At 38.9% G+C, this 12,982-nt stretch overlaps 1 protein-coding gene across 2 annotated transcripts in view; it reads left to right on the top strand.

Moving 5' to 3' along the window:
* LOC144215326 (dedicator of cytokinesis protein 8-like) overlaps positions 1-12,982 on the top strand; it is a 52,198-nt gene that overhangs the window by 10,844 nt on the left and 28,372 nt on the right. For both annotated transcript variants that reach the window (XM_077744166.1, XM_077744167.1), the window contains exons 5-12: positions 407-602; positions 6,309-6,408; positions 8,644-8,819; positions 8,936-9,007; positions 9,440-9,548; positions 11,880-12,089; positions 12,256-12,341; positions 12,795-12,861. In XM_077744166.1, coding sequence (XP_077600292.1) covers positions 550-602; positions 6,309-6,408; positions 8,644-8,819; positions 8,936-9,007; positions 9,440-9,548; positions 11,880-12,089; positions 12,256-12,341; positions 12,795-12,861 — 873 coding nt within the window. In that variant the 5' untranslated portion in view covers positions 407-549. The remainder of the gene's footprint in view (positions 1-406; positions 603-6,308; positions 6,409-8,643; positions 8,820-8,935; positions 9,008-9,439; positions 9,549-11,879; positions 12,090-12,255; positions 12,342-12,794; positions 12,862-12,982) is intronic.

Genomic DNA, 12,982 nt, shown 5'->3' with positions numbered 1-12,982 from the left:
AAAATTAAATACAGATCTGACTGCCATCGGTCTTTTATTTTCTTTACCGCTGTGTTGAATTGGGATGTAATACCAATGTAAACCACCGGAGGGCATCGTTGGCCTTTCAAAATGCAGTCTCATTAATAGTAAACTGTATGAAGTCGTTAGAGATGGAAGAACTCACACTTTTAAGCTTAGATTGCATTTACATTGGCTCCTTTTTTAACAATCGCTTAAAGTTAAGTTGGAGTGCTATTTTTCGCCACTTCAACACTCTTTCTCTCTCTCACCCCTCTCTTTCTTTTTCGCTCTCTCTCACTCATCATCTAAATCGGAAGTGGACACGCGACCACTTATTTCCGGACTCTGGAGGCATGAAGCGCGCGCACTCTCTTTAAACTTGACGTTTTTTTTTCTTTGGTAGTAGAGGCGGTGCCTCGGTGACAGCTAGGGCGGGCAAAGCGAATCCAAGCGTCGCCCAAACGCACCGAAGACAACCGAGCGGTGGTAACGGAGAAGCCTCCACTCTCTTTCCCGGTTTTTGCAAAACCCCCATTCCCGGATCACATGGCTTCTGTTACCAGTGCAGAGAGACGCGCGTTTGCGTTAAAAATCAACAGGTAAAGCAAATCTACAAGGCTTTTATTTCTTTTATTTCAGCAACTGTCATACAACTTGTAATGGAGAAGAGGAAGCCACATGTTCAGAGAGCACCAGATTGTTTTTTTCCCCAATCGGATCTGCACGTTACTTTCTTTACACACTGAAGTTGGCATTGATGAATAGTTGCACATATTAAAAGTAAAATGTCAATTTTAAATTGCATGCATCACTTTTATATCATATCCATGCCGTATATGATGAGTACGCATGTTCTCATCATAGTTCCTGCAGGTGTAGAGGAAGTCAATAGATGGAAGTCTATTGTGTCCATTGCTAACTCATTAAAACAAACAAGAGAGCTTCCTGTAAAAATATGTCAATGCATGTGAAGCGTTCCCCATTTGGTAAAGACGCGATGGTTTCTAGTGTTCCCCAATGATCTCAATGATATCAATGATAAGATCAAAATTCCAATCCAGTGGTTCTTAACCTGGGTTCGATTGAACCCTAGGGGTTCGGTGGAGCCTCTCCTGCAGAGGTCAAGACACATCGACTCACCATGTCTATTCACGACAACATGCCCTGCTTGACTATCACTGGTTGCAGATGATCAAGTGACATTGGCCATTCAGTGCTGTGAGGAATTTATGCATTTTTAATTTGAAAAAATAAATCACATTTTATTTTACACAGGTAGGGTTCTGTGAATGTGCATATGAAGCTGGTGGGGTTCGGTAAACTCCAACAAGGTTAAGAACCACTGTTTCCAATCCAATTGTGTACCTAATGTGGTCAACAGAAACAAAACATTTTTTTTGTACTTATTGTTAGTAAAAGTCAATGGAAAATATATGCATCCATCCTTGCATCCATTTCCTCCACAGTGTTTTGGAGGACAACATGTGCAGTGCCTAATTTGCATGTGATCCAGTGTTTAAAGATGCTGTTTAGTCAAAGTAACTTTATTGTTTCCTATCATCACGTTAATTTATATTGTGAATGAGCAGTGTTGACACATGAACTTATTGTTTGGTAATTGAAGGTAATGGAAGTGCAATCATGTTAAGGTCTCATAGTGACTGAATGTGTTTCAATGCCATTAAAAGGCATAAACATCCAGTCCGTTTGGACTGGCAGTGATTATTTGTCCATCACTGTCCCTTCAATGATAGTCAATGAGCTAACCCCCGTTTTGCCATTTGCATCGAGCTTTCGATTGTAATAATGGAATGTACAAGTCTTTGATGACGTCACCAAGAGCGATAGCTGGTCTTTATTTGTTTTTCACTTTTTACTATTGAGAGTGCTCACGGACACCATTTATACAGACATTCAGTTATTATGAGAGTGTAAATAAAGACTTGTGAATGACATCGACTAAGCTGACACATCTATTGGCGTGAATCAATCCAATATTTTTTACACACCTGAAACATCCTTAGTATTCTCATTTAGTTTGGAAGGATGTCCTGTTCATAGTGGACATACAGATGCCCTGGTTTCACTTCTTTTTCTATCAGGAAATGTGGGTTTTCTTCAGAAGCAGAAAGAAAGGCAGAAAGAAGAAGTGTTCAGTGCAATACAACACATTAAATGTTTGCAAGTAAAAAGAAGTACTACTATAAAACGACCGGTAACAAGTGTTAGGATATCTAGGGCTCTGTTGTTCAATACTTTTGTGAATTAGGGGCAGGGAACCGAGTTACTTTGGGGGTTTCTCTGGTTAAAATCCAATAAAAGACACTCACATATATTAGAATTAAATTCACTTCACACTAAAGTAAGATTTGTTTTGTTCACATGGGCTTTGTTTGTGCGTGCCAGCTACTGACAGGAAACTGGGCCGTGATGCTGTTGATAGCAGTCAAGCCCATTAAAGTCTGGAGACATATGATAGGATGAGACACACAGCAGGGGCATCCTGCTGCCGCAATCCTCTTGAAATGTACGCCACACGACCCTCTGTTATTTTTTGACTTCCTCTTTGGATCAGATGATGTGGATCTTTTTTCGGGGAGGGGGGAGCTGTTTGCTTCAGATACCCACCTCAGAGTTGACAATACAATACAAATCAAAACCATATTTTAACCATGCATGTTTAGGGGCAGATTCTTTTAGAATGTTTAATTCTCTTGACTGTCGGGTTACAAAGGACATTTTTCTTTGTTGGTAGATTAATGGAATAGTGAATGGTATAGTAGTGGTTTGTGTGTCTGATTCACTGATCAGTCCTTTTTGGGTCAATATTCTTATGTGTTCCATTTAAAAGATTGTGAATGTTTGTTTATCTAAATTTGCCCTAATTTTACTGACTGAGTTCAATGTGTATCCAGACATACGCAGAAAGTTAAGATTCCAGCTCATCCATGACTTTAATGAGGATGATCTCTAGAAAAATAGATAATTGGATTGAATGAGAGCCATTCTGTGTAGGACAGTAGTCTGGCTGATAGTTCACTTACCTCACAGTCAACAAAGGTTTAGGTTCTGAACCACATAATCTTCTTGTGTCATTGTTTTCTACACTAATAATCAAATTAAATCAACTGATTGAATAATGGGATGTAACTTTGTGTTTTTTTTTATGCTGTACCTCTTCATAGTTGAAGAAAAAGACCCATGGTAGTTACCGGTTAACACATCTCTCTCTCTTTCTTCCTCACAGTGAAAGCTGTTTTGGGTTCAAATTTCAGCTTGCATGTTCTCCTGGGGTTTGGTAATTGGACTTCTTCCTCACTAACCTTTCACAATTCTTTTTAGAGTCGATGTTCAAATCTCAGCCCTTGACCTTCTGGTGTAGACTATCCCAGTGCTCGCATGAGTTTTATCTTGGAACTATGGCTTCCTCCCCCAAAAAACCCACAGGCTGTTAAGTTGTCCATAATTGTGACTGGGATTTGTCAATGATTGTCTTATACTGTGTGTTGTGTGAATCATTGGCTTATAGCTAGGACATGTGTCTATGCTTTCCAAGCCAACTCTAGACACCCTCGTAAACCTGATAAGGATATGTGGTAAACAAATATTTTCAATGGTTGCTATTTTGTTTTCGGTCATATTTCACTACGCTATGTTTAATTAGCAGCAACAAATCTTTTATTCTCCGATTCAAATACCAGTGTGGATTCCACACAAAGTTGAGCCACATTAATGGACCATCAGAAATTCCCCAAGCATTACTATTCTGCTTCATGTAATTTTTCTGGAATCTCATCAGGGTTTAAGTACATTCAGAAAGAGAGAGAGTGTTAACCATTTGACATCCTTAAATCAATTAAATGTTTATTTTCTCTGAAAAATTAAATATCAATCCTTCATGCAGCGTTCTTCATAAAAATAGCACATTCCCCAAATTTGCACTCATTCTGTGTAGTTAACACTTTAGATTAGATTAAACTCAAGCCTAAACCTCTAAATAATTGACAGCGATTTTTAATTTATTTAAAATATTAATTTTAATGGTCCATTGGAATGAATAGACTACAACATTTCAAATATTTGTCTTAAATTTGTACCCCATTCAGATTATATAGCACTTTTCATCAGGGAAAAAAATCATATTGCTCAAATTTCATCTATCAAATATCATGCACATACAGTTCTATATCTAAATTACTACATGTAGCAAACTGCACAGCCTGCTCTGAAGGATTAAATTCCTTCCCATTATGCCATGACCTTAGCCCAGCTGATTTAGGCAAATGGATTGACACATATGAATTATAAATACTCATAATCAAGAACAGAGTTTGCCATTCATCCACCCAATCAGAATGTAGCTGTAAAAGCGAGTGTAAGGGGAGGGAAATGCCTGGCTTGTCACTTATTCAGGAAAGCTTGCGCAACTATCACAGTATTGCTGACAAAAACACACCATATGCATACACAGCAAGTGTAGGCTTGCAGCAGGGGACAGCGTGACGCACAATATGGGATGGTACTGGGGAAAGAAGCTATTTGGGTGTAGTTTATGGAAACACAAGTAAATATTGGAATAAATAAAACCAGGCCCTTGCACAGATATGACTTGTACACTGTTTTAGAGATGAAAACCTGCAATTATAAACATTTAAAAAGGTTAGAATTCATATTTCTTGGCACAGCCCTCTCGACATGTCGTCCCTCCTTTGTAATACAGCACTTTTAGATATCAACAATAATTTTAGGGAACAGTTTTACATGTCAACATTATACTGCATTCTAGTAGACTGGCTTTGGGATGTGGATGTTGTCTGATGATGTCCTCTGGAGACAGGCATCAATATTTGTGACTATTTCCTCACTTAAACATTACTTTCAGTCTTTCTTTGTTTTTCTTTCCCACTCCCCCTCTTTCTGAAGTTAGCATGTTAAAAACATTTGGTACACGTCTCGCACAATTACAGCTTATGTTGTCGACATGCCACTGGTTGGCTGCAATCTACATTTATTTTAGGACAACGTGATCAGGCTGAAAGGGAGAGTTGTCTGGGAAATAACTTGGTGGTCATTTTAACGGCCCTAACCCTCATGTTCCAGACCGGGCTGACACAGCAGAATGCGGATGCAACACATAACTCTTTCTATTGTAACTGTTTTTGTGCTGTCACACAGTTGATGTTCTTCTATAGTTATAGCTCAAATATTATAAAGTTTGCCACATGTCTTTCCAACATTTTCATAAACATACCACTAATTAGCAGAAAATTTGTTTTATAAAAGATTGCCAAAAATAACTGCTTTTGAGAGGGGTTTCCAGCCAAATGATGGCAGCGTTCAACAAAGACAATAATCACGGGCTGTTCGTGTGCTATGATGAAATAATGCCTGTGTGCTGCTGGCAAGGCCTGATTACTGTTTTACTTGCCTGCTCTTTTTATAGCCATGAGCTTTGTGTTTTCAATGGTAGCAACCAGGCGACCACAATGGGAGTGTTTGTGAATATGCTTGTGCACTTGCAAATGGTAGTTTTTAGCTTTTAGTTTTAAAGTTATCCTGTGACATGGATCATATGTGAGGTCTTTTTCTTCTTGCTTATTATTGTGGAATGTAGAGTATGTTGATGGGATATTTGTAGTATTCTTTGTGGGTTAATGTTTAGGGCTTCTCGTCTTCAAAGTGGAGTGTTAAAACATTTCATGAGTTATTATTTGGCGTGCACACCAGTTTGAGTGCAGTCGCCCGGCAATACACCCTCAGGGAAAGAAATATGTTTTTTTTCCCTTTGTGTTGGCTCAGTAGCTGCATTGAAATGAAACTAGAATGTTTGAAGTATTGAAATCCAAAGATTGGCCACTTATTGTGAACCTCTTGTAAATGGAGTCTTTTATTTACTGGTTAAGAAACAAATAAGGCAATTATTATACATAATTGGACAGCATTTTGTCATTAAGTCTTCGCAATGCCACTCTCCGTTGCAGTGTCATATGGATTTTCAGCCACAGCCTGATCCTTCTCTGTATTTATTCTATGAATTGCCAACCTTCCAAGGCCTCCACAGAATTGTCTAGAAGGAAACAATAGTCTGAATGGAATCTACATGAATGAGCAATTCAAAGTAAAGTGACAATGGTGGCCTTAAGAGTTGAATGTCTAATGAGTTGCATGATGTGTCTACATCGCAAAATATGCAAAAAGTATGATGTAAACAATGTCAGATTTGTGTTTGAACACAATTAAACTGTTTGCAAACTGTCGTCACTGGTATGCAAACTTTGACTGTTGCCTCTCTGCTTTAATTTCAGGAATTCGTCTGCTGAGATTAGACGAAACTTCAGCGGCAACTATGGCTATTATCACAAACGGACAAATTCCAATGCCTCGACCATGACTTACCTCACCGTGGTGAGTTTTGCTTGCTATTTGCTGAATTTGACATGTTATTTAGAATCACATGGCACACATTTTTTTTGAAATAAATAAGAACAGTATGCAATTATTTACCATTCTTTTAAACGTATATCCAATTGAATATCCTATGTTACTTTTTTATGCCTTCTACACATTCTTTAGTTGGTATAGTTTTAATTAATCTGGAATATACCAAACACAGAAACAGTAAACACCCATTTTTTTCATGCATTTATCTCATATATTTTTACTATATGTGATGTTAAAAATGATCACCTGTGTATCCTTTAGTGTAGCTTTTTAGTAGTACGTCTATTCGCTTATGAGCTCCTATCCTCTGTAAAGTCGGTGACGGGATGATACACTGTAATCCATCAGAGGGATTTGTTCCCGCTCTTACTCTTGTGAATCCGGTCTTCACACTTTTATTTTCTATTCCTGCCCTTCCTCCACACATTCAACGACCTACATCTTGCTCATGCAACTGGGTTCTCCAAAGCTCCAAGTGTTTTACTCCTGACAGTCTCTATCACTAACTGACACTGCTTCCAGCCTTTGATTCCACCCATGCAACCCCCTAGTGAACATATTTGAACAAGTCCTCTAAAAGGCTTTAAGGAGGATGACTTGCACCATTCATGTATTTCCCAATTTGTGGCAGCGTGCTACACAGTTAATCCCTAACCTGCTTGGGAAATGGGTCACAAATACAGCTGGATGGGGGTTTTCCTACCTTGCAGCTGACATGGTCAAATCTTTATTATAGGCAGATTTGGGAAGTGAGAGAGGCATTTTTAATACTATAATCCCTCGGATGATAGTTTTCCTATTTTTTTGTGTGTGTTGGTTTTCAGAATTCCCTTTTCCCCCCACAACTCTCACTACAAACAAACACTGTCATCAATTTTCTAAATATCCTTGTCCTCCATTCGGTTTTGGGCGAGCTGGAGCCTATAGTGGTGAGAAACAGTTTCCACCTTGGACTGGTCGTCAGTCAATCACATGTAGCCCATTTGACACATTGACACCTACAATTGAGATATGATGAATCTTCAAAACTATACATATAATGGAGAGTTGCATCAGTGTTTTTGCACGTGTAGTTTTAATTAACAGACAGATGTGTGTGCCCATGTCACTTCCTGTTATGTCCTGTGGTTGTTCTCAAATCTCAAGTTAGATAGGTTCAAGGCTCAATTTAGAATCTTTAAGCTGTCCAAAAACAAATTATTTGATATTATCCACTGCTCTTTTCGGCTTCTAGGAAAGTGTGGATAAAATTTAAGAGGATCTGCATCATGGCTTAGTTTCAATATAAAGCAGGCAGCGCCGATAGTATAGGTGCACACTGTCACTTCTCATATCCGGCATTCGCCATTTTGCACGCTTCCCCTTTTGGGTCACTTTTCAGTTGTCGGCAGGGTCAGTGCACAGCTTTTTTTTTCTTTTTCAAATATAAGAACAATCATAGTAAAAAAAAAGTAAGCGACTACTCTAGCTTGTTGATTTAACCTAATGTTATGTATTGTCCTTGCTTTCATTTTTCTTTTTTAAATACTTTTTCAGAACTCTGCTTAACCTTCTTAACCCTTTTTTTTTGCCGTGTTGATATGCAGACATACAAACGTTATGAAAAGACTGTTGCATCCACATAGCAACGTGCACTGATCAAAAGCATGCATACATTTGCATTCATTTGTTCTAGTTTTCTGTCTTGCAACAGAGGGGATCACCACTATGAAGACAGCGTTAACTAGATCAGAACAGTAGTGTGAGGTGGATCATGAAGACTCTGCCCTTGCATTAAAATTTGCTGCTGAAAAACATGCCTTAGGGTTGACTGATGTGCAGAAACATGTCTGCAAATAAACAGAATTCTCTTGGCGCTCAACTGTTGGGTTGAGTAGTGACTCATTATGCTAAGTTTCTGCAGTCATTTCTACCTCTTAACTTAGTTGAGTCATTTTTACTTCATTATTTGAAACTATTTATAATTCTTCTAAGGATGCAACATTATGCTACCTTTCAGATCTGGTTCAATATTTTCAGAAAAATAACCATACAAAGCCATTGTCTCTGAACTAAACCCATGCAAACTCGAACTCCACACAGAAGGAGTGGACATGTGATTTAAATTTAGAAAATCAAAACAGTGAGATTAACATACTAATAAATAACAAACAGATATTTACTTATGTTTGTACTAAGCCTTTCAATGCGGTTCCCCAGCCACAAACATATGACGCGTTGGATCCTTTGGACCTGGAGGAATTCCTGATGTCGCACCTCCGAAGTGGGGACTCTGCTCTGATGCAGGAGCTTGGGGACTTCCCTCATGACGACCTAAAGGTGGACCTGGTAGAGAAGGAGTGCCGCACTGTCCGACACCCCGTTCCTCACGAAGGGTAGGACACCAAATCATTTGAGTGATCTTCTTGATGGATTAAAAAAGGGGAAAAAAGTTTTTTTCATGTTTTCCCTGGTCTATGTTATTTATTATTTCATCTTGTTTCTATTTCAGAGTGGAATTGGATCCCCATGTGAGAGATTGCGTCAAGAGTTACACCCAGCCGTGGCTTGTTGTATCTAGAAGGTCAAGCCTCTTAAACAGTTCCATCCCTTTCACTTTCTCAAATGTTTAGCTTTTAACATTAAGAAATTGGATGAAGGATTGATTTTGAAATATAATTTTAAGGTTAAGCAGTATATGTAGGCTTCTGTAAGCCATCTCCACACAGACTCTGAACCAGAGAAGAGCGAATGCAGACCCTTTAGTTACTTGAGACAGAAGTACCTCTGTGAACAGGAAATGTGACACATCAAAAAAACTGATAAACATGACACACCTCTAATCTGATGCATTTAATGCAATGAAAGACAGCCATGATCTTAGTGTGCAAGAATAATACGGGGTTATCTACAATGATTACAAGTGCAGAGGTGTATCTGCAGTAACCATGCTTGTTGTTTTTGGTGTGTGCATCCGTCCGTCACTGACTTTGTGTGGGTTTGTGTCTCCTCAAAGGTGCCAAGGGGATGGCTGGAGTGCATATTCAGAGCGAGCAGGCCTGCACAAGCTTCTTCAGAAACAGACGTTTCAGTCTGATGTCCAGTCACTCAAAGAGGAAACACCAGTAAGATTTACTTTACTCATTTATTAAAGCAAACCGTGCCAACATCCTTTTGGACGAACGGGCAAATATTTTTTGCGCTCCATAACTATTCAATGAAATAAATCACTTAAAGAAACTCATTCAGCATTCACACGGTAACTCCGCCAGCCCTTATTAGTGTAAGAATCCATTGACAAATTTATTTTCCTAAGATAACAGCTAAACATCAGATAAGGGAGATTCAGAGAACTTCATATATAACATTTTCTTCTTTAGAAAATAATCTCTGTCATTGAGGCAAGACGTTGACTCACTCATTTCCTTCTATCATTGTGTAATGCTCTAACTTGCCTCATAGCTGTTGTGTCATACTTATTGTGTTAGTCACTTCAAATTCTCCATGCGTCTGCTGGACATAACTGAGACTAAGTCTAAAATAGCATCCAGTTTAGCTATTGTCAAAATTCTTGCTTGTCCACAATAGGGTCTAGGTGGCATGGCCATGTATGGTACTCCTTTTTTACTCCCTTTGTTAATGTTGAAGTTGCGAATGTTCTCACCATTTTCTTGTCATACGTTTTATATTACTCAATTTATTCTCATAAAAATACAAAATCTCCAAAGTTAAACTCTACAAAATCTATTTATGCTGTAGCTCTTAAGCAATAGACACTTCCCTTTAGTTCAGGCTCTTGTATGTATATGTTGGGCATGTTTGATTTCTACCATTTTTCATGCTTGTCATATTGACATTCATCTTTTTAGCATGACCCTAATACTTTGTAGTCAGGGAACTCCAATATAGCGCCTTAATTTTATTTAGTGGCAAGTTGGTCTGAAGTCAGAGCAGGATGGCAGTCCATACAGATCAAGGCTTGTGAAAGAGCAGTGGGGAGGGTGGAGTGTTTTAAAGTGGACAACACAGAAATGTCTTTCTTCTAGAGTAGTCAAGCTTGGCGATATGGTCTGAAAATGAAAATCAATTTTTTTGTGTCTCGCTAAATGTAGGGCGCAATCAATTACCATCATTTTTTATTCACATACATTTTAACAGTAGCAGTGCACATACACACATATTGAAGGTATGTTTTGAACTATGGAAACCAATATACATATTTTTTCAATTAATATTTATTCATTGTTCTTCCATTCCGTTTATCCTCAAAAGGATAGTGGCGGTGCTGGAGCCTATCCCAGCAATGTGCAGTATGCAGGCTGCACCTTGAATTGGTTGCCAGCCAATTGCATTTTACTTTTTAATCAATATTTTCACCTCAAAAACCTGTCTGTTGCGAGCATCACGTTCTTTCTAGCAATCTATACTGAGTTCTACTTTGAATTACTTCCGAGATTCTTCACTAACTCACATTTGGTGCCAAGCTCCCATCCGCTTTTGTCTCAAATTGACCAATTCTTGGCTTGAGGCAAAGCCAACCAATCAGAGTCCTTGTCACGAGCAACCACCTCCTCCTCCTCACAGTTACCCTGCTTAATCACCCAAACCAAAAGACCATTATTGGAGCAGCCAGCTTCCCATGATCTGCTTGCCAGATAGAGTGTGACAGCGACAAGGAGAAAAGTACGATTGTCTTTTGGCACATCATGGTCTGGTTTGCTGTTGCAGCCTGCAACTTTCAGTCCATGACAGTGGGATGTGGAATTGATGTGTGATGGTAGTGAAAAAGACAAGTACAGCTGAGGGGGACAATGTCACTCCAGGTTCAGAGATGAGAGCAGCATGGTTTGGCTTGTGGAGATTGAATCATTCTGTATGATTCAATGGTTTGCATGAGAGCTTTTGAATTTGGGTGCAGTGAAGGGATTCTCCAGTTGCTTAGTTGTAATTGTATTTGGTCAACTGTTCTGCACAAATACATTTACCTTGTCTTGCCTTCTACAAGAAAATAAACATCGACACCGCACAAAAGAGACTTTATATTTGTGATTGTATTTATCTCCATTTTGTCTGTTTGATTTTGGTTAACGTCTGTGAGAAACAGTTGTGTTTCTCTTTATCTGGCACACTTTTATGAAAGGCCATTATTTGGTTTAAAGTCACAATCGCAGAATATATGGCTTTTCTCAAATGTATTTTCATCACATTATGATTTGCACTTATAAATACAGTTAAAGGTTTAATATAATAGTTAATGTAATGGCCTTCCCCTTGAGAGCACATTGTCAAGTAAAATCTTCAGGGATTCTTGTCAAGAGTTCTGCATTCCCTTCCAGTTTGTACAGTCAAGGTGCTATGAGTAAATATTGCGAACACATGAGCCCTGAAAATACCCTGCTTTTAAAAAATTAAATATATTCTCACATCCCTTAACCTCATCTTCTATTTCTATTCAGGTGAAATCTCCGACTTTAGCAAGGCTGAATGATGACTCTGGCCGGACCCTGACTTCCTCAGACTTTAACCTGCGTTGTTTAACCCCGGACCAAAGGGTGGGGGGGCTGCTGGCCTTTAGCAGCCCCGAAGAACTGGACCGCTTCAACCAGGAGAGCCGCCAGGGGAGCAGACACCCTGAGATCTTTGCGCTGTACCCACCCACTGACGAGGTAAGATCATTAGAAAAAACATTTTTCCACAATGCATTTACATAGAAAAAAACTAAACTATGAATAAGGTTACATTTTGACTACATTAACACAGAAATGTAGCAACCCAATCCTGCCTACACTTTCATCTATAGTTTTGAAAAGTAATACTTTGCTTGTGTTCCAGGAAGACGCGGTAGAGATCCGACCAGTTCCCGATTGCCCCAAAGAACACACTGGAGACCGCATCCTGATCCGATGCCAGTCCATCAAGTAGGAAGATTATTTCTCTATGACTTTATAAGCAGAGGGTTGTATTAAATGGAAAATACATCTTTTTTCATGCACATATATTGAGCATTCTTAAATGACGTAGCCAATTGTGGTTTCAGGCAGCATACTGTAAGCACCCCCCCCCCCCCTACACACACACACACACACACACACACATTTACAGCACCTTCACACTCCTTCACACCATCACACCATCCACTAACACAAACTTGGCCACTCGATAATCCACTGCCGTGACAGCTGTGTGAGTTGCATGTATTCCCTGGCTTCATCCCTTCTTTGCACTAAGTACTTCCAGATATAGCAGAGACTCAAAATAAGAATAACTAGAATAGAAATATGAGATGGAGCTAGTGCCGAATGAAATCTCAATTACTTGTCAGTACCTTTCAGCACTTGAAGCATTTCTGAAAAAAAATCTGTTCTTCTTAGGTTTGAGATTGATATTGAGCCCATATTTACCACCATGGCCTTGTATGACCTAAAAGAGAAGAAAAAGGTAAGATAATCACAATCTTTCAGGCACACAATTACAATGTCAAATATGCAAATTTAAGCAATGTTGTACTATTTCTGTTGTTGAATGCAAGAATAAAAAGCAACTCTGGGGCAAGAAAAGA

Source organism: Stigmatopora nigra, chromosome 22 (assembly GCF_051989575.1).
Source record: "Stigmatopora nigra isolate UIUO_SnigA chromosome 22, RoL_Snig_1.1, whole genome shotgun sequence".
NCBI classification, from domain to species: Eukaryota; Metazoa; Chordata; class Actinopteri; order Syngnathiformes; family Syngnathidae; genus Stigmatopora; species Stigmatopora nigra.
This window is presented reverse-complemented; position numbering and strand designations above follow the sequence as displayed.